Below are 22581 nucleotides of genomic sequence, written 5' to 3'. Positions count from 1 at the left end.
CGCCATTTTTGTTCTAGATATGACACTGAAAATTTTTGAAATTTATGTCAATTTATAGCCTTTTTTAATACCTTTCCAAAACTAGTCACGAAATATCTGTAGGTCTTATAGAACTTCAGATATGAGCATTTTTATTTTACATATTGATGAATTTCATAAAAAAAATCAACTTTGCCTACTAATTCTTCTCACAAATTAAATTACAACGCATAGACTGACCCATCCGCGTTGTGGGACATCAACTCTAATAACTTGACGCGTTATGATTAACTTAATCATTGAATTTAATATAAAACGAATTTATCTTCAAAAATATTTTTTTATTGAAAGATTTTTTGCTTTATTTTTTTTTACTCAATAATTAAATGAACGGTTTTTTTTTGCACAATTTATGCGATACAAAGTTATCGTAAAAGAAAAAAAATGATTCTTCATTTAAATGGAAGATGCCTCACTTGAATCATTTTTGGGCGGTACTGCCCCCGCATCCTTGTCCGTTGTTACCATCTTGCTCAGCACAGATGTTGGTGTAAATCCAAATGGGAACTGCATGTGCGGTGGGTGAGTGGCCTGTGATGGTCTCCCGCCAGTAGATGCTCCCTGCCCATCAATGGCACCTCCGTATGGGGTCTTTGCAAAGTTCTCCAGCTGTTCTTCCATCTTCTTCCTCATCAGTGCATTCTGCATAATACTCTGCGTATGTAGGTGCAATTCACGCGCCGATGGGAAACGCTGCTGCTGTGGCTTTGCAGGGGATCCACCACCTTGATTCTGCCCAAATGACGGAGGGAACATTGTGTGGGCACCGCTCATGGGATCAAAGGGATTTCGTGGGAAGGCAAGTGGGGGTTGTTGTGGCACAAAAGACGGAGGAGTCATGTGGAAAATTTGTGTTGCCTGATTGAAGGCAAAGAGCACAGCAATGATTAGCTCTTGTTCACGTCCCGGACGGAGATTTCGCATGGCATGCAGCAAATTGTACACAGACATCTCACCGCGCATCAGGGCTAATTGGGAAGGGAAGCAAAAAAGAAGATCTTCTCACTCAGGACGCTTCAAAGGGGGACAAGATGTGTGGTACTTACCTTGAAAATATCTCTGCCCATCGCGTGAATTGAGTAATTCATGACGATTCATCTGCGTGGCGCCGTAGTTGATGATCTTCTGCAGGAGCTCAACGTATGTGGCGAGTGTTGGTCGTCCCCAGCGCATTGAACCCATATTGAACAGCTTAGCTGTATTTCGGTCATCAACAAAGAATGGTGGCACAGCTGCTTTCGCCCCAAGCTGCTCATTTGGCATATTTGCCACAAACTTCCGGAATACATCCATCTCCACATTTGATGACCCCTCATTCACTTCCTGCTGCCCATCACCACCCTTTGGCTCCTTCCCGGACATTTTGTTATCTCGCAAAGATGCTTCAATGTCATTCACTGACATTAGTTTATCGCTTCGTTTCTCCCCTCCGGAAGCACCCAAATTGGCCATTTGGAGAAACTCCTTTACATTCTTTGAAACTTCATTGCCTTGGGTGGAAAAAATGGGAGCTGATTGTTTTCCTGTGGTGGTCCCATTGACTTCATCAGTTCCCTTTGAATCTACAAATGACCCCAAAAAAAAACATTTCTCTGTTATTCCTCAAGCTAAAGAGATTCTTAAACCCCATAGAATTTGGCCTTGTGGCTTGAAAAGGCTGGGGCCGTAAAGCTTTAAAATAAAAAAAAAACCCCCATAGAATTTATCGTAAAATAAGCAAATTCTTTCGGTCAAATGAGCATTAATAGACTCCTTGGTACTCCCTAAGAAGTCTTTTGTCCATTTTAGAACACAAAAATAATTTTTAAATGGGTTTTTTGATAACTTTTTGCAATGAAGTTTTTGAGGTTAGAATCGTCAAGAGTGAGAAAGGAATTTTGACCGTTTTACCAATTTTTGAATTACCTCTTCTCACATTTTTGTTAATAACTTTTTTTCTGGTGGTCGGATTGACCTCAAATTTTTACACAATCTTCTCAGATAACCAAGGAACTGATTTCCAGAAGCTTAGTTCTATACCTCTAAGAACTAAGGCGCAATTAATCGAAATATATCTCTGGGGTCGGTCACCAACCCCTCATAAGTATACGGAGGGTTAAATTACCATTCATGATGTGATCCAATTCATTCATAATGGAGAAGCTTCGATTCTCCGGATGATCACGTGGGTAGAAGGGAACGGCTTTGGGGAACCACTGACTGAAGCGAGATTTTGCCCCATCTGGCTCAACGGCAGGCAAGTCACCTTCGGCTCGGAAGAATTTATCAAAACTCAAATTATCCGCTTTAGTGCCGGCATTGCTCTCCCGACGACGATGGGGCGGATCCTTCACGGGGGTACTGCTTGACACGGATGGATCGTGATCTTTTGCCTCCTCCTCGTTGATTGTCTCATCGAAACCGTGTAGTTCAACACAATCGAATTTCGACGTGGGACCCGCATGTAGCCATTCTGGCTCACCTTCGTACTGCTGCTGCATTCTCCGGATGGCCCCACCGTTGTGTGATCGCATCTTGTCGAACATGCTGAAGCGAGAGGGAGATTTGTGTCAAGGATCGCCTCTTGAAAAAAAAACGATCAAAAAGTCACCTCGGAGGATTCCTTGCTCCCAATCCACGACGCTCCAGCCAATCAGTCGGATGGGGATCATCATAGCGCTTCCTGCGCCCATCAAAAGTCTGCAATGGGCCCCCATTGCGGTAGCCCAGAGGAGCACCTGAATCACCACCACCTTCACATGCCCACTGGACGTCCCTTTCGACAATCCTACCGCTCCCAATGCGTCTTTCCGGTCTCTCCTTGACACCTTCACGTGGTTCACGGAATTCACGATCGCGTGTCTCCCTCCCGCGGCCAGGTGGCTTCGTGTCATTCTTCCGGCTCAACTGACTCGGTGCTGACTTCCACGGGATGTAGAAACCTGCACGGATTTCTCGGATTTTCATCCAAAAACAAACGAAAAAAACAAACAAACATAACCTTACCACGATCAATGGAGGCGCATTGGGGCACTCGGCGAGATGCAGGCAAATCACCGATGGACTTCATTTGGTCAAGAGTGTAGCAGATGCGATTGACAGCCCTGCCACCGTCAACGCCATTCATGCTTCCATTCATTTTATGCTACAAAAACATACAAAATCCACATTTTCACCCCCCGGAAATTCACTAATGGGTCCTCCATGGCAGCAGCAGGTGCACCAGCCTACTTAAATCCCACATTTTCTTACCTTTTTTGCAGCTTTCACAGAAAGAAAAATTACTGCACGAGGAACAGCTAAGGTAGGGAAGTTTTCAATAAAAAAAGAGGAATTAAATGGAATTTTGGAAAAAAAAAGGATACGGGATAATGGAAATTTGTTAAACAAGGAAAAATCTGATAAAATACGGGAAATCTGGTAGAAAATATGTGAGCTGATAGAGATCACAAGAAAAGTGAAAAAATTCCAACTTCTTTGGCGTTTGTAGCGGAACTACCGTAACCGTTTGCTCAACGACGTAACGGATGCAACAATCTATATAATAAAGAAAGGATTTGGTCCGATCGTGATGAAATTTGGTACAGAGACTACTGATACCAGGCGGTTTTTACCAACGACATTCATTTTCCCCCCAGAGGCCCCCTTCATAGCGCCCCCATATAAAATTCATGCTTTTTTGACTACTTTTTGAAATTGGCGCGGTAAAAATTTAGTTCCAAAAGCCACCACTACTATTTTTTGGTACATTTTGTATAAGAGAAAACGAGACAGTGCACGTCACTGATACTGTCTCCCTCCCACATTCAGTTTTTCGCAATTTTCTCGCGTTTTCCGCCGAATTTCCCAGCGAAAGTGCGTTTTTTGTAATCAGGAAGCGACGCCGCGTCGTTTGGCACCCCTGGTTCAAAACTCTCAAAATCCGCGCCAGAAAAAGTCGTGCAAATTCCCCAAAAAAATCCGGGGAGTTGCGCCACCAAATTTTTACTGAACGTACTTTGGGCCCCCCTGAGCTACCCGCCAACTTTTGGAGGCCCAAAAATGAGTTTTTCCATGGAAAATTAATTTTTTAAAATTTTTCCGCACAACTACAAACAAACATTGCGCATGTAGTGGTAATTTTCACGCACACTACCATAAAGCGCATTGTTCATGTGTGTGTGCTACGATTGCATGGAAGAAGTATTTTGGCGGGAAACTTCTGGAAAAGATTTTTTAGGAAAAGAAATTAAATTAATATAAAAATAAATAACTAAAGTGTTTTATAAAAGTGAGGAGAAACTTAAGAAAAAACTTCCTTGATTAATGAGTCTTTTATTCCAACAAATTGGAACACTTTTTCACAGTAGTGTAGCAGCCACTTGTTGCTTTTGCGTTGTTATCAATATTGCCTGGAAAGTCACTGGAAAGTATGTGAAGCACGTGTTCTTGAGCTGTTTTGATCATCTTCTTGGCTCTCTTTTCGTTGTATTTACGTAAAAATAATCAACTAAGACTTTCTTTTTGCATTCCCAGCATTGCGCTTTTTGTGTAAACAAAGTGAATTTCTTAGTAAACAATCGCAGATTCCGAGAAATTGAGACAAATAGTCGCCGCCAGACATAACCTGACCAGAAATCGCGGAGTGCGTGGAAAACAAAGCTTTTTTCGGTGAAGTTAAGAATTTTGGAGGAAGCTAAAGAAATGCCCGTGTCTTGTGGAAATGAGTTGGAGGAGTCCGCAAAGGCTAGCTTAGTCCTTCAGGATGGTACTATCCTGCACGGGGAGAGCTTTGGCCATCGCGGCGATGTGGACGGAGAGGTGGTCTTCACGACTTCCATGGTGGGCTACACGGAACAGATGTCTGATCCTTCCTTTGAGGGACAGATCCTGGTCTTCACGTACCCCCTCATTGGGAACTACGGCATTCCGTGTGACAAGAAGACTGACCAGTGGGGCCTTCTGGAGTTCTTTGAGTCCACTTTCAACTGTGCTGCGATTGTGGTGGGTGAGTACTGCCGAGCCCCATCGCATTGGCTCAAATCCAAGACTCTGGATGAGTGGATGCAGGACAAGAAGATTCCCGGAATTAGTGGCGTTGATACGCGATTGCTGACCAAGAAGATCCGGGAATCCGGAGTGTTGCTTGGTGAGTACTTTTGTCATTCTTCCCGGAAGGACTCTTAATTAATATGAGTCTTCTTGTGAAATTCAGGGCGTATTGTGCAAGGAAAGGCCGATGAGAATTCCTCAAAGGCATCATTCTCTGACCCAAATGCAACAAATTTGGTGGATAAAGTCTCCCTGAAGGCTCCAAAGACATTCAATCCCGACGGGAAGATTCGCATTTGTGCCATTGATTGTGGATTGAAATTCAATCAGATCCGATGCTTGGCCAAACGAGGAGCAAGAGTTGATGTCGTCCCGTGGAATCATCCCATCGATGGGAAGAATTTTGACGGATTATTCCTCAGCAATGGGCCAGGAGATCCGTCAATGTGCAAGGAGACCATTGAGAACATTCGCAAGTTCCTCAACAATTCGGAGACAGTTAAGCCAATCTTTGGCATCTGCCTGGGGCATCAGCTACTCAGCTTGGCCATTGGGTGCAAAACGAAGAAGATGAAGTACGGGAATCGTGGCGTGAATCTTCCGTGTTTGCACCACGACACCGGCAAGTGCTTCATGACATCCCAGAATCATGGATATGCCGTCGATGCGGACACCCTTCCGGCGGATTGGGAAGTTCTCTTCACGAATGTCAATGATCAATCCAATGAGGGCATTGTGCACAAGACTCTGCCTTATTTCAGCACTCAATTCCATCCCGAACACTTCGGTGGCCCTGAAGATTTGGAAATTCTCTTTGATGTCTTCCTCCGGCTCGTTCAGGAGGGAATTCAGGGCAAAGTAGGATGCGCCAAGGATGAATTGATCGCATCATTGTCTTCCCCAATGCCAGATGCAATCGAAAGACCCACGAAGGTGCTCATTTTGGGATCAGGAGGACTCTCAATTGGACAGGCGGGAGAATTCGATTACTCCGGCTCACAGGCAATAAAAGCTCTTCGAGAGGAGAAAATTCAAACAATCCTGATCAACCCCAATATTGCAACGGTGCAGACGTCCAAGGGGATGGCGGATAAAGTTTACTTCCTGCCCATTACGCCGGAATACGTTGAGCAAGTTATCAAGGCGGAGAGACCTTCGGGAGTCCTCTTGAGCTTTGGGGGGCAAACTGGGCTCAATTGTGGCGTTGAATTGGATAAATTGGGCATCTTCCGGAAGTACAATGTGAAGATTCTCGGGACGCCCATTCAGTCGATTATAATGACTGAAGATCGAGAAATCTTTGCTCAGCACATGGAGATGATTGGGGAGAAAGTTGCCCCATCGGAGATTGCTCACAACGTCGACGAGTGCCTCCGGTCGGCCAAGAGATTGGGCTATCCTGTGATGATTCGTGCTGCATTTTCTCTCGGCGGTTTAGGTTCGGGTTTCGCCAACAATGAAGCAGAACTCCGGAATTTGGCTAATCAGGCATTGGCTCACTCCAGTCAGCTAATCATTGACAAGTCCCTGCGTGGGTGGAAGGAGGTGGAGTATGAGGTTGTTCGCGATGCCTTTGATAATTGCATAACGGTGTGCAATATGGAGAATGTGGATCCTCTGGGGATTCACACGGGCGAGAGTATTGTCGTCGCACCGTGTCAGACACTCAACAATCGCGAATGGAATATGCTGCGAACGTGCGCTCTGAAGGCCATCCGGCATCTGGGCGTTGTTGGTGAATGCAACATTCAGTACGCTCTGAATCCCAACAGCGAAGAGTATTTCATCATTGAGGTGAATGCACGTCTGTCCAGGAGTTCAGCTCTTGCCAGCAAAGCCACGGGGTACCCACTGGCCTATGTTGCAGCTAAATTAGCTCTCGGGAAGTCTCTGCATGAGCTGCGGAATTCCGTGACGGGCGTCACAACGGCCTGTTTTGAGCCGAGTCTGGATTATTTGGTCGTGAAGGCACCACGTTGGGATTTATCGAAATTCGCCCGGGTCACGCGGAAGATTGGCAGCAGCATGAAGAGCGTGGGTGAGGTGATGTCAATTGGGCGGAACTTCGAGGAGGCCTTCCAGAAAGCCCTGAGAATGGTGGATGATTCAGTGCCGGGCTTTGATCCGTATTTGAAGCCCGTAATTGATGCTGAACTAATGGAGCCCACGGATAAGAGGATGTTCCATTTGGCAGCGGCCATCAAGGCAGGTTACTCCGTGGACAAGCTGTACGAATTGACGAAGATTGATCGATTTTTCCTGGAGAAAATGAAGCGAATCATTGACTACACAACCTTCCTGGAGCGGCAGTCGAGCTCAAGTCTCAACGGGGAGATGTTGATGCATGCGAAGAAGATGGGATTCTCCGATAAGCAAATAGCCAAGGCGATCAAGAGTACGGAGCTGGCTGTCCGGAAGTTGCGGAGTGAGAAGAACATTGTGCCATTTTGCAAACAAATCGACACGGTGGCTGGAGAGTGGCCAGCAGCCACAAATTACCTGTACTTGACGTACCACGGCATGGAAGCTGATCTGGAATTCCCCGGAGGATTCACAATTGTCGTGGGATCGGGAGTTTATCGCATTGGGAGCTCTGTGGAGTTTGATTGGTGCGCTGTGAACTGCCTGATGGAGTTGCGGAAGATGGGTGTGAAGACAATCATGATAAACTATAATCCCGAAACTGTGAGCACGGACTACGACATGTGTGATCGTCTCTACTTTGAGGAGATCACCTTTGAAGTTGTCATGAATATCTATGAAATGGAGCATCCGGATGGAATTATTCTCTGCGTTGGAGGACAGCAATCCAACAATATCGCCATGGATTTGCATTTAGCACACGCCAATGTTCTCGGAACATCCCCCGAAGCTGTTGATCGTGCAGAGAATCGTTTTAAATTCTCTCGGGCGTTGGATACGAAGGGAATCCTTCAGCCACGTTGGAAGGAGTTGACAAATTTTGATGAAGCTTTGGAGTTTTGCAAAGAAGTTGGATATCCTTGCTTAGTGAGACCGTCTTATGTTCTTTCGGGAGCTGCAATGAATGTTGCTCATTCGGACAAAGATCTCGAGGCGTACCTCAGTGCTGCATCGGAGGTTAACAAAGATCATCCCGTTGTGATCTCCAAGTTCATCATGGAGGCCAAGGAGATTGATGTGGATGCGGTGGCGCGTGATGGGGAGATTCTCTGTTTAGCCATTTCGGAGCACGTTGAGAATGCGGGCGTTCATTCGGGGGATGCCACCCTCGTGACACCGCCGCAGGATATTAATGATGAAACTCTCGCAAAGATCCGGGAGATTGCGAATGATATTGCGAAACTTCTGGATGTGTCTGGGCCGATGAATATGCAGCTGATTGCAAAGAATAATGAACTGAAGGTGATTGAATGCAATGTTCGTGTTTCACGATCATTCCCATTTGTCTCAAAGACACTCGGGCATAATTTCATTGAAACGGCAACAAAGGTGATCATGAATGTTCCCGTTGAGCCTGTGGATGTGCTCAAGGGGTGCGGAAAAGTTGGTGTTAAAGTTCCGCAATTTAGTTTTTCTCGTCTTGCGGGGGCTGATGTGATGCTTGGCGTTGAGATGGCGTCAACCGGGGAGGTTGCATGCTTTGGGGATAATCGTTATGAAGCCTATCTGAAAGGAATGCTCTCGACTGGCTTTAAAATCCCCCAAAAGGCTATTCTTCTCAGCATTGGAAGTTATAAGGTAAATGAAAGAAAAAAAAAGAGAAGTTAGCTTAAAAGAATTTTTATTAATAAAGATTCCTTTTTTATTCATTATTTTACAGCATAAAATGGAGTTAATTCCTTCAGTTCGTACCCTTGTAAAGATGGGCTATAAATTGTATGGATCAATGGGAACAGCAGATTTCTATGCAGAACAGGGAATAAAGGTAAGTGTTTGTAATGTTACCTTTTGAGGGAGATGGTAAAAAGATTAATAACACTATGTTGATGGAGTATTCCCTAGCCTTAACCTCAATGTATGTACTGTACGCACATTTTGAAGATGGACACAGAAAAAATAGTAACTTCAAATAATATAAGCGCCTCCTTGCACTTACGGAGGAGAATCAGAGAGAGAGCATTAAGACACCTCCGGCGAGAATTGACCGTGTTAGCGAGTGTCCTTGAAAGTCTCTGATCTCCTTTCCGTGAACGATAAAAATCCTCCTTTTTCCGCGTTGGTGGTGCACAAATGGTAACAATTACACTGTATTTTTCTTTAGAACAGATTTAATTCTCTACTATTACTTGATTAAATACAAAAATAATGAATTTAAAGGATAAATATTGATAAATTCACTCATTATGGCGTGCTGCCACGTAAATTGCCAGGATAAGAAGAAGTGATAGACCAGTAGAATTAGCGGAAAATGACCCCAAACTTTTAAATAAATTCGGCCTAGCCAAATTTTGCACCATTTGATTCATAAAAATATAAGAATTTTTTTAATATTTACGTGCATGCTCTAAAACTTATGCTCATTTCAGAAAATGCGTTTGAAAAATTTTTCATACATTTTTCCATAGAAGCCATCGAAGCCATTGAACGAACATGCGACGTCGCTGAACTTCGTGTTCCGAAAAAGTATGATTTGACAGTTGAGAATTTTCGAGTAAATATTTTCATTTTTGTGGGGATTTTTTTTGTGAAATAATGTGTGTTTACTTATTATTTCTGCATTATCTCATGTAGGAAGTACTTTTTTTAATCCTCGTTATAATTTGTTGAGTGGAAATTGTAAAAACTATAATATTTTATGTGGTTTGTGTGAGCAATTTCTTGGAACCTCCCAGTGACGTCACTTGTTCGTTCAATGGCTTTGATGGCTTCTATGGGAAAATGTATGGGAATATTTAAACGCATTTTCTGAAACGAGCATAAGTTTTAGAGCACTCAAGTAAGTATAAAAAGGTTTCTTATAATTCTTTGAATCAAATGGTGCAAAATTTGGCTAGGCCGACTTTATTTAAAAGTTATTTTACTTCTCAGCTGGCCTATGAGGTTATGTTGATGTTTCCCCATAAAGAATTCGTCGCGTGCCCTCCAACAAATTACTGTGCGGAATTGTCCTGGGACAGGCGCACACAGTAACTAAAAGAATTTCTTTTTTTTTTCTTAAAATATTTATTTCTTTTAATTTAGTATCGTGTGAATTTAGGCAAAAAGAAATATTTTTACAACAAAGAATATTTTAATCACAGTAATTTCATAAATTTCCTAAAATTGCAGCTAAATTTGCGTTTGTTAAATTGTCTGTTTGTCCGTTTGTATCTATTTGTATTTCTTCACTTGTTAGAACGCTAATTTCATCATATCCATTTGTCTTTCTTTCCTTTCTCTTTGACGACAAATTCTTCAATTTGCCATTTGAAAGAGAATGTTGTTGAGAATATTGGGAAATGGTTGAACGTTTTTGTTGTTGCTGAGAATCAACATTACTTGGTCTGTGAACTTCTGCAACAGTAACAGCTACTTCCTCTTCTTCGGGAGTAGCTGAAGTGGGACTCTTGTAGCCATTTTTCCAGACAGATTTCGTTGTGGCAGCAGAAAATACAAACTGTCCTCCTTCTCTCCAATCACTCCTGTTTGATTCATCAAATGTTGCCGGAGAAATGGGAGAAGAAGTTACATTTTTGTAGCGATTTGCTTCGGAATTTTCTTCTGTGGCCATTTCAATGTGAATTGGGAGACGAATACGATTCTTTTTGCTTGAATTGAATGTATTTTCACGACATGGTAGAGCTGGACCGTTGTGATTTTCCAATGAACTCGCTTCAATGCTCGCCCGTTCAAGTTGCTTTTGAACAGCATCAATTTTCCGTGAATATTCATCACCGTCAAATTCATAGCCTTCCATGTAGAAGAGTTTCGAGAGTTGTTGAGCATGTTTGAGGTACAATTTGCCCAAGGTGAAGCTCCTAAAGTCCATTGATGCCCTTGCCATTTGGATGTAGTGACCAATGAAGAGTTTCAGCACTACATTGCGCCTTATGTTAATCATATTGCGCTGAATGATGAACTAGAATTTGGAGGAAAAGGTTCTGAATTTCTCCGGGTCACACGATTTTTATTTTTAAAGTTTTAATTTTTAGCAGAATCAGAAAACTAAAAAATCGTAAATTAAATAGACTCTGTAATTTAGGAAGTTTCGATTTTTTTAGCTAAAGGAAAATCGTCTTAAGTCAGATCTGAGTTTTTCTAAACCAGAACAAACCTCTTTAAGCTAGACTAAAGTTTTCTTCACATTAGGTTTAAGTTTTTAGAGTCAGTTTTAGGATTTTTAAGCAAGGCCTTTATTTTAGACTAGAATTAAGTTTTTTTAAGGTCAGATTTAAAGATTAGATTAGGCTCTTAAAAGTGTGACCTAAAGAAACTAAGATTTGACCTAAGAAAAATAGGCCTGGCCTTATAAATGGCTTAGCTTTGTTTCTTAAATCAGGCTTAAGATTATAAGTCAAACTTACATTTTTTGAGATCTTATACAATTTACCTTACAATTGTTTGAAATAAATGTTTTATAATTTTAATAGTTAAAAGCAGGCTAGGTCTAGAATGCACTTAACACTAGCTCAGCATGACCTCTATTAAAAACTTAAGATTAAAACTGAAGCCTGATTAAAAAAAAAATTCAAGCCGATCTAAAAAAAAAATTAGAAGTATGATTGATTTAAAAACTCTTTTTTCCCTCTTATTGGCTCTGTGAACGTTGAGTTTGTCTCTCATTCTAATAGCCCTGGTTCGAATAACGATCAATTCATCTTTTTTTTTTTTATCAATCTTTTGAATTAGAAAAATTACTGAATTTATATATAAATTTTTTTTTCTATCAAAGAGAACAGGAGCATAAATAATGTTGTGTAAAATAAGTTTTATAATAAAATATTGATTTAGAGAGATTAAAACTTACATCAATATCAATTGTTTCCGTTGATGGTTTCCTCTTGTTCCTCTCAATATTTTCAAGAGTTCTCTTGTGTTCAAATTTAACTAACTTTGTCCTTCGTCTCCTATCGGGATCATTATTTAATTTCTTGTAGTACTCCTCCATTGGACTTTGTCCCAATGTATTACTATCATCTGCTGAATTATCACCATCACTATCACCATCACCCATTGCGGATTTCTTTGCTGCCGCCTCCAAAAATTGTTGCTGAAATTCAAACTTTTTTGGGTTATTTCGTATTTCTTGGGGGCTTTCGGTCTTCATGAGAATCACAACTGGATCCTCAACAATGAGGCATTTATAGAGTTGTTTGTAGTTGAAGCGTGGATAGAAATTTTTGGAGAATCTCACATTACGCATGGCTCTTATTACATACATAACGGGATTTTCGGTTATGCGAAAAATTCTCTTATGTAGTTCAACGAGAATTTTTTGTGGAATATTTTCGAGAAGATTTCGTCGTGGTATAAAATAATCGGGCAATCGTTGGGTTTTAATGCGATTCAGGAGGGATTTGAGGAAATTCATTAGAGTCTCACCGAGACAATATTCCGACCAAATACCCGTATTTTCGCATTGCCAAAAGAGATGGGCACGCAAATGTTCAGTGGTGAACATGTTCAAATTTTTGTCAATGTGTGGCTCAACGTAGCATTTTATCAGTATTTTCGTCATCATGTAGATCTTCACTTGGGTGGTTGATAGCAAATTCTCCAAGTAGCGTTCAGCATTTGGGAACACAACTTTCCACTCCAATTCACGTTGGGGATTTTGTCCGACTTTCGGCATGTATCCAATGGGTATGACATGACAGTCCATACTTATTACTTTATTAATCATCTCCTCCGTTGGCCAGATGCTGCGATTGTGATTAAGTGGATTCTCCTGCATGCCACGGACACGATTGCGCCACTCAAGTGCCTCTGCGGGCCATGGGCATGGGATGGCGGGAATAATTTCCCAATTATACTCATCCATTTGACTGTATATCACTGCACCCTTCCACGTGGCGGCGCACAATTGTTCGTGCGTTATCATGAGATTCGTGGCCAATTGCTCCTGGAAGGTATGAAGGAAGTAGCACATGAAGGCTTTTGAATTGAGATATTGACGCACTTCATACAGATCCTCCTCCTCAATTTCCGTCGAAGCACTCGAACGTTTATCATCCATCATATACCGTCCACCTGATGATGATGATGGTTCAGTACTCTTGAGCACAACAGCAATGTCCGTAATGCAGGATGTTGGTAGTGCCACCGTACTAATTGGTATATCGGATAAACTACTACTACGCATTGTACATAGTGGTCGATGTGTATGCAAGGCCGTTATGTATGCATAGTCATACTCACTACTCGGTGGTGAGGTACTTGCAGATGGAGTATTGGAAGAATGCCCAGGAAGTGCCCCATTAGATTTGGTCATTGTCGGGGGTAAACACAAAAAGCTATCACGTGGAATTTTGCGATTCATCATCTGATACGTATCATGACGTATCTTGAGTGAACCATCCACGGAATTATCGCTAACTTCCATTTCGCTCTCACTACATGTACTTGAGAGGGATTTCCGGGGTGAAATACTTTCAGGCTTTACAATTGTGGGTTTTGTAATATTATTATTATTATTACTATTTGATGTCACCTTTTCAAATGGTTCGGAACATTTTATACGAACAAACCCGGCATGTCTCACAGGTTGTTCCAGTTCATTCCCCTTTGATTCATCTAATTCCATCTTGTAGATTGGGGTGTTTGTTATGTGACTATACGGTGAGGTCACACCTGGATTTGTTATTTCAATGTTGTCATGAACGATGTAAAGGGTTCGCGTATTGAGTCTGGTGTAGATTTTCTTTTGAGGGCCATGCCTTTAGAATTGAAAGAGAAAATAAATATTTTAAAATCATAGGTATTTTAATTTATGAAAATGTTCAAGCCAGTTTAAAAAAAAAAAACTTTAGTTAACAACGGCAAATACCTTCTACTAAAGTATTACTATATTTTAAAAAATTTAACCTAATAATTTGGTGTAAAATATTTGATAGTTTTATTCAATGAAAGAATATTTTGACAAATTCAATAGGTGGAAAAACTTTTGAGAATTATTATTTACCTACCTAATTTAACCAATTTAATCGAATCATTTTATCATTATATCTTCCATCAATGTACTTTTGGTCATTTTGGTTTTTTTTAAACGAATCATTCGAATATATTTCCGTAGACCTGATTATCTGCTAAAATCCCCAAAAACCGATAAACTCAAAATCGAAAAAAAAAATCCAAAAACGTATTTAGGACTTTTTGGTTTGAATTTAGTCTTTTTTTGGGTTCAATTTACTACTTTTTTTTAGTATAAATTTACTACTTTTTAGCTTGGATTTAGAACTCTTCTGCTTTAGTTTACTATTTTGTAGTTTGATTTAAATGCTATTTGACCATTTTAATCGTCTTTTGTAACTTTTAATTGAATATTTCTGTCAAAAACTAAAGTTCTTTTAATATTAGTGAGTTAATTTTGAAGAATTCTTAAAGATATTTTTCTTGTAATTTTTTTTTAAATCAACATTTACTTACTTTGGTACATAGATAATTCTCTGATCAACAGCATCACTCAAAACATTCGGCATTATAACGACTTTGCTGTGTTGACAAAGATCGGATGTTTTATTATTTTCCAATTGACTTATGCTCTCTTTAGCCTCTGTGAGTTCTCTGGGGAATAAAACAAACAAAAAAAAGAGAGAGATAATAAATTTTATTAAGGCAATTCTAGGTAGGTAAAAGGTAACCTATATACATACAATCTAATATTTCGGTAGATAAATGAAACAATAATGAGCTATATATAGGACTTTTATCAATTCTAATGTTCTTTTGAGAGTAATTAAATAATATACTAACAAATATTTTTTTTATTTAAAACAAACTTTAAGTATTAATAAAATTAATAAAAGAAATGGGAATTAATTCAAAACTATATAAAATTTAATTCAAAAACAAATTAAAGAATTAAGGAAATCAGAAGTTTAAAGCTTTTTTATTATCTACATTTACACAATAAATTTTAAATTGAATTCACGGAATTCTTCTTTGATAAAGTATGATTATTTTTCTTTTAATCCACGCGCTGATATAATTTTCTTTCATTGACACAATTTCCTACATATTTGCACGTAATCAATTAAATGTGAAATATACAATATAATCATAATTTGATAATAAAAAAAAATATAATACAATGGAATCCTCAAGCCAACAATCGAAGAAGAAGAAAAAAAAAGAAGAATGAGCAAAATAGCTATCTTATCCTTTACGTGGTCAACTGTTCGGTACGCGGACATAAGTAATTGAAAATAAATTTGCAATTAAGTGTTTATGAAACATTTATCATGCCAATCTTACTGATCCACGACAATATTTTTTTGTCTGAACACATTTTTTTTCTTCTTTTCAAATACGATTCCATAAAATACAGAGACACAAATTAGTGTTGTCTAATATAAGAGAAGGAGGAATTGATAACAAACCTATACTACTTATGTGTTAGGTAGGTATCAGTGCGAAATATTTGCGCTATTTGGGTACATTTTGGGAAAGTATAAAGTATATTTGTATGTTGACGACGTTGTACTTTTGTACTTGAAATTGTGTAAGGAGCTCGATGAAGGAACTCCTGGTAGAGGAGCGTAACGTGAAGATTGTCTAATGTAATTTAGGTCGTTACAAAAGTCTTGACAATGATCTATTTTATGAAGTTTAATTCGGTTTTTTGATGAATGGGAAATTTATCAAAGATTTAGACTTTTTCCTTTAATAGAATTTCTGGTACATAATAGTCGAGAGTTTCTAACAGCATGTCTAACATTTATACTGAAATGGGTTCGAATCCTGCCGGTTGACATTTTTTTATCCCCTATTTTATATTCTGTTATTTAATACTTTTTTTTTATTAATACGGATTGAATAATTTTTGTATAAAGATTCTTAAATTAATTAATTTAATAAAAATTACGTATTTTATTAAAACAAAAAATAAATCTGTTTTAAAAAATAATTTAGTCATTTCAGCCTCATTGTTAACTTCAATTAATGACTGCAATGACATACAATGACTAATACTAAATAACTAACAACAAAAAAACGTAATACTATTTGTTCAAAAAGATATAGAAAGACTTTATCAGAACTTTCGAGACAACTTACATGGTGTAAAAAAATTCTTTTAGCTTCTTTCGGCAAAAGGCGGCGCATTGACTGATCATTGTTGCTGATAATTTTTTTGCGCAAGAGGAAGTCAGTAATTGACAAAAAAAAAATAACTGAAGTGATTAACTTCATTAAAATCTACTTAATTTCTTGTCTTTCTTATTGAAATTTCCTATAAAATATTAGATTTATTTGATATTGGTATTATCGTTCTATATAAAATCCTAATCTTTCGACCTTCATTGATTTATTGAAGATTTATGACTTCTTTCTGTGATATTTTCATATATACTTACAAAGCTTAAAGCAATTGAAGTTATTAATCACAAATTGATAATGAATTTCCGAGAAATGGATTTTTAGTGGGAGGAAAAATTAGAAATTGTCGAAGCAAAAGAGAAAGAAAAAAAACTGACTAACCTTTCAAAATTTCCCAGAAATTGAATTGAAAAAAGAATTTGATTCAACACGAAGGTTTCACTGTGAAGGTTCAATTGTTTCTGCATCTCCTTGACATGATCCTTCTCTTGATTTTCTCCATTTGGGGGTGTTGCAATAAATTTCTTTCCTGGTAGAATGGCCGGAGGATGAGGTGTTTGTAGATCCTTTAATTTATCCGTGTGTTCTTTCTTTTTCTTTTTCTTCTTCTTTTCATTTTTCTTCAATTCTTTTCGTCTCTTCTTTTCTGCCTTCACTTTTTGCTTCTCTTCGTCACGTAGTCGCTTCCGGAGGCGATTTTGCTTGAAAATTTGCTGATCAACTGGATTATTTGGTAGTTGTGCTTTTGAACTGGCTTTTCCCATTTTCTTTTTAAAAGATTTTCTTTGCCCCCACACACACAAGAAAAAAGAACTTTTTTCTCCCCTTTTATCCAACTTTTGGGGGTTGGGAAATTCACGACAAAAAAGGAACTTTCTTCACATTTTTTTTAAACACATTTTCATTCACATCTTATCAAACTTATTTGTTGTTTAATTAATATAAGAACATTTTTTGATATTTTATTTTGTTGATTATTTCTTTGGGAAAGAAGAAAAAAATGAAGGAGCAGGAGATTTTCTTTATTAAAATATAAATGGAAAGAAATGGTTGTTGAGCCTTTGAAAATTCACACGATACTAGTTGAAGTGTTGAAGACAAACTGACACGTTTATCAACATTTTCCATGGGGTTCGATTACGATAAAAAAAGAAGAAAAAAAACTGCCAAGTTGTTATCTCTTTCATAAACTTTATTGACCAATTGTCTTATCGTGAGGACAATTACAGGTTAAAAAAAATTGACGGAATATTCAATAAAATTTCTTTTACACTCCCCCAACTGTTCTCACATACCAATATGTAGGTAAATACTTTCTTTCTTTCTCTTTTTTTTTTGTTTAATCGACAATCATCACAAGATTAAAATGTTGATAAAGATCTTATTGCTTCTTGATTGATTGATTAATTGGGGATTTATGAATTGTTCATCAATTTCCATTAACTTTATATTGAGAATAAAAAACAATTAATTTAGTAATTGAAAGCAAGATTTATCCAAGAGCCATTGAAAGACAAAAAGAACAAAATAAAGCAAGGATAAAGTTCTCTGTAAAATCGAAAATATATTTTAATTTTATCAGAGTTTAAAAGCTCTTGTTAAAATTGTAAAGATTCAAATTATTTTAAGGATTTTCATAAAAGAAAATAAAAGAAGAAAGGAAAGTTATGATTCTATCTATAAGTCAATTCTATATGAGTTCTTATTTGATAGAAAACCATTAGAGAAATTTAATCTAAAAATAGATAAGTGCTTGAAATTCTTATCATATACTCCATGCAACACTTGATGAGTGTTGATCTAAGTCTAGTATGATACGTACACGTACATACTTCTTGCTCTTAGCTACGTGTGAAAATCCATTCATAAAATGTTCATTCTTTTGAATATATAGTTTTCTTTATGTACAAAGATTACAGAATTATGCTTGAAATTGTCTAAAAAAAATATATGCAGATAATTTCATTTAAAGTATAATAATTTAAATTTATAGATTGAACCCGTTCAGTGGACTTTTGATTCGGTTGCATCTGAAGAGCAAAAATCCGATGTGGGTGAATTGAAGGAACTCTCAGCATTCTTATCAAGTGAGAATTTTGATTTGGTTATAAATATTCCAATGAGTGGTGGTGGAGCACGTCGTGTGTCCTCATTCATAACACACGGATACAGAACACGTCGTTTGGCTGTTGATCACTCAATTCCCCTCGTGACTGATGTTAAGTGCACAAAAATGCTCGTTGAAGCAATGCGTCAAGTTGGTGGAGCACCACGCTTGAAGACACACACAGATTGTATGATGTCACTGAATCTGGTGAAGTTACCTGGTTTCATTGATGTGCACACGCACGTGCGTGAGCCGGGTAATACAAATAAGGAGGACTACAAGACGTGCACAGCTGCTGCTCTTGCCGGAGGTATAACAATGATTCTCGCCATGCCAAATACAAATCCCTGTGTGACTGATAAGAAAACTTTTGAGATGGTAAAAGAATTGGCAAAAGCCAATGCAAGGTGCGACTATGCAATTTATGTTGGAGCATCTTCAGACAACTACAATTCAATCTATGAATGTGCTGCTGAGGTAAGTCTGCATTTTGTTATTCTTTTTTTTTCTCTTTAAACTTTTCTGAAAGTTCCTTCAAAAAATTAAGAAAAACAAAAAAAACATTTTCCTCATATTGATTAAAAAGTAAAACAATATGTGAAATTCACTAGTCAGACAGTTTTAAAATCCCTTAAGTTTTCTTAAGATTTCTTTGAAAGTTCCCTTAAGAACTTTTTTAATTTTTCTTAAGCAAAATTAAAGATTTCTTAAAATTTTTAAAATTTTCCTTTAGATTTCTTAAGTTTTCTTAAGCGAAAATTAATATTTCTTAGGTCTTTCTAAGATTTTTCCTGATTGACTTTGGGCTTCGAAATCTGTAAAAATCTTTCGAAAAATATACATTTAGTCTGACTTAAGAAACAAGTTTCTCTTAAGAAAATTGAAGAAAAATTAAGTTTTTCTAAAAGAAATTTAAAGAAATCTTTAAATTTTTTTAAATCTTAAGAACCCATAACTTTCGCTTAGAAAACTAATAAAGTAATCTTATGTACCTATCTTTTAAGAAAACTTAAGACATATTTCAGTTTTCTTATAATTAGTTAATCCTAAAGAATGTCTCAAATTTCTTTTAAAAAAAACGGATGATTTCTAAAGTTTTTTAAACAATTCTTAAGGTTTCTTAAGTCAGACTAAATCTGGCTAACTTAATCTTTTTTGAAGATAACCGTTTTCAGGAATCGAAAAATGTACATTTAGCCCGATTTAACCCAACTTAAGAAATCTTAAGATATTTCAATAGAACTTGAGTATTTTTTTAAGGAATCTTAAAACTGTCTGACAATGAATTTCACTCAATGTCTCGAAATTTCCTTAAAGTCTGTTGCGAGATTTAAGAGGAAATGAAAGTGTGTCATACCTTGAGTAAAAAGAAAAACCCCAATCCTTTATTATTTTACAACAGAGAGAGAGTGTCTTTTATATTGGAGCAACAAGCATGCTCTTAAGTGATATTTGCATAGACATAAAGAAAAAAAAAATGAATTTTTTAATTGTCAGGCGGCTGCTTTGAAGATGTATCTGAATCAGACATATTCCACATTAATGCTAAATGATATAACGGTATGGCATAAACATCTTTCAATGTGGCCAAAAGGTGTCCCATTGGCGATACATGCTGAAAAGGCAGCAGTTGGAACGATGATCTTTCTCTCAAGTATTGTTGATCGTCCCATACATATTTGTCACGTGGCGCGTAAGGAGGAGATTCACTTGATACGTGTGGCCAAGGAGAAGGGTTTAAAGGTCACGTGTGAGGTGTGTCCGCACCATTTATTCCTTTCACGCGAAGATATTCCGCGAATTGGTGAGAAATTATCCGAAGTACGTCCTGTGTTGTGTAGCAAGGAAGATCAGCGTGCTCTCTGGGATAATCTCGATGTGATTGATATCTTTGCCACGGATCATGCACCGCATACGTATGATGAAAAGACACGATCAGAGAATGGTCTTCCCGGGTTTCCCATTCTCGAGACAATCCTTCCCCTTTTGCTGAATGCCGTCTCCGAAGGGCGCCTCACATTGGAGGATATTGTGAAGCGTTTCCACCTCAATCCGAAGAAAATCTTCAACTTACCCGATCAGCCAAATACGTACGTTGAGGTGGACATGGATGAAACGTGGGAAATTCCCAAATTCACGAAATACTGCAAATCTCAATGGACACCGTTTCATGGGATGAAGATTCGCGGGAAGGTGCATCGTGTTGTGCTGCGCGGGGAGGTTGCGTATGTTGATGGTGAAGTTTTGGCACTTCCGGGATTCGGAGAGAATGTCCGTACGTGGCCACGTCGTCCAAATCTCGACGTACAACTACCCTATAGATGCCAGACGGATGTCTCGGACACAAGTGATGTTCAAATTAATGATATTTTCTCCAAATTATTGGCTGAACCACGACATGATCACCGTTCGGTGTCACCAATGCAGAGACATCGCTTGGATTCAACAAGTGGCCATGGGGGGCATGGACAGAGTTTTGCTGGAAAGCACATCTTGTCCGTTAGTATGTTCTCCAAGGAGCAACTCAATGATATCTTCAATCTTGCCCAAACTCTCAAGGCAAAAGTCAACAAGGAACGTCATACTGATGATGTTCTACGAGGAAAAATCATGGCGAGCATTTTCTATGAGGTAAAAAAAATAAAGAAATTCTTTGAAAAAAAAAAACGGGAAGAGTGAAACAACTTGAAGTTTATACATTTTTTTGAATAAACTTTTCTTCCCGGAGCGGTTTGATGAGCTTCCCGGAAAGTGCCATAAGTGTCTGGAAATTGTGTAGTCATCCTGCCCATTGATTCAGGTAGTTTCTAAGGAATGTTAGGAACGTCCTTTTCAACACCCGGTTGGTTCTTGATTTCATCTTTGAGTCAAAATTTGTGTTTATAAAAATGCTTCACGCAATTGCAAAAAGGACATCAAGGACCAGCCGGGTGTTGAAAACGACGTTCCTAAGATCCCTAAGAAACTTCCTGATGCAATGAGAAGGGTAACTGTTCAAGTTTCAGGCACTTATGGCACTTTCCGGGAAGCACAAAATTCAAATTGCTGAAGAGTAAAGATTTTATTTTCTCTTTGTAATCATTCAGGTGAGCACAAGAACTCAATCGAGCTTTGCAACAGCTATGCTACGTTTAGGTGGGCATGTGGTGTACATTGATGAGACATCGTCATCAGTGGCCAAGGGGGAGAGTCTCGAAGATAGTATCACCACTATGTCCGGGTATAGTGATGTGATTGTCTTGAGGCATCCTGAACCCGGAGCTGCGGCTAGAGCTGGTCGTGTGTGCCGTAAGCCAATTATAAATGCCGGTGATGGTGTTGGGGAGCATCCATCGCAGGCACTTCTCGATATCTTTACAATACGCGAAGAAATTGGCACTGTTAATGGGTTAACTATCACCATGGTGGGTGATTTGAAGAATGGTCGAACTGTTCATTCCCTGGCGCGCCTCTTGACACTCTACAACGTTCAATTGCGCTACGTGAGTCCACCGAGTCTCGCCATGCCGGAGAAGGTGACACAGTATGTGGCTTCAAAGGGAATTACCCAAAAGACCTACAATTCCCTCGAGGAGGTTCTCCCGGAAACGGATGTTTTGTACATGACGCGAATTCAGAAAGAGAGATTTTCATCTGAAGATGAATACAATAAGGTAAGATTTATTTTATTTTCTCTGTGAGTGGGAAAATATATTAAGATTCTTCCCCACTCTCTTTTTCTCTTCAGGCTTGTGGGCATTTTATTGTCACCCCACAAGTGATGACAGCGGCTAAAAGGAGAATGATTGTGATGCATCCACTGCCGAGGATTTTTGAGATTAGTCAGGAGTTTGACAATGATCCACGAGCTGCATACTTCCGTCAAGCAGAGAATGGGCTCTATGTACGCATGGCTCTCCTTCAGATGGTCCTTGGACGCTGAATGCTCCACTCTTACCCCCGAAGAAGAAAATTCCTCAAACAACTCTTACATTCCATATTCAAAAAATCAAAATTCTCTTTAAAAAATTCCCGTAATTTTTTTTACAAATTTTATATAAAAATTATAAAAATATATATATTTCCAATAACCTTTTAGAAAGAATTTACAGATTATTATTATTTTTTTTTTAATCAACTTGTGACCACTTCAAACGACTCTCTTGAGGAAAATGGTGAGTTTTGCATTAATTTTGTATGTTAAGTGATACTTGTTTTTATCGATTTAT

General features: G+C 38.5%; 3 protein-coding genes across 3 annotated transcripts; 1 reads left to right on the top strand and 2 right to left on the bottom strand.

Annotated features, from left to right (window-relative positions):
* Positions 1-299: 299 nt before the first annotated feature.
* Positions 300-3552, bottom strand: LOC129788560 (eukaryotic translation initiation factor 4E transporter-like). Its single transcript, XM_055824743.1, has 6 exons — positions 3271-3552; positions 3025-3163; positions 2630-2960; positions 2144-2565; positions 1086-1601; positions 300-1007 (listed from the first exon to the last, which is right to left on the bottom strand). The coding sequence occupies exons 2-6, from the start codon at positions 3155-3157 to the stop codon at positions 436-438; spliced, it is 1974 nt and encodes a 657-aa protein (XP_055680718.1). The 5' UTR covers positions 3158-3163; positions 3271-3552; the 3' UTR covers positions 300-435.
* An 861-nt stretch (positions 3553-4413) lies between these two features.
* On the top strand, positions 4414-22457 carry LOC129788551 (CAD protein). Its single transcript, XM_055824730.1, has 7 exons — positions 4414-5146; positions 5213-8769; positions 8852-8956; positions 18260-18850; positions 19871-21004; positions 21460-22026; positions 22101-22457. The coding sequence occupies exons 1-7, from the start codon at positions 4702-4704 to the stop codon at positions 22293-22295; spliced, it is 6594 nt and encodes a 2197-aa protein (XP_055680705.1). The 5' UTR covers positions 4414-4701; the 3' UTR covers positions 22296-22457.
* LOC129788553 (uncharacterized) lies at positions 10171-17919 on the bottom strand. The gene is made up of 4 exons (XM_055824733.1): positions 16648-17919; positions 14596-14733; positions 11978-13886; positions 10171-11089 (listed from the first exon to the last, which is right to left on the bottom strand). Exons 1-4 carry the CDS (start codon positions 17028-17030, stop codon positions 10277-10279), a joined length of 3243 nt encoding a protein of 1080 aa, XP_055680708.1. The 5' UTR covers positions 17031-17919; the 3' UTR covers positions 10171-10276.
* Positions 22458-22581: the final 124 nt, after the last annotated feature.

The sequence above is a fragment of the Lutzomyia longipalpis genome, chromosome 2, assembly GCF_024334085.1.
Source record: "Lutzomyia longipalpis isolate SR_M1_2022 chromosome 2, ASM2433408v1".
Classification (NCBI taxonomy): Eukaryota; Metazoa; Arthropoda; class Insecta; order Diptera; family Psychodidae; genus Lutzomyia; species Lutzomyia longipalpis.
Note: the sequence above shows the minus strand (reverse complement) of the source record. Positions and strands in the feature narration are given on the sequence as shown.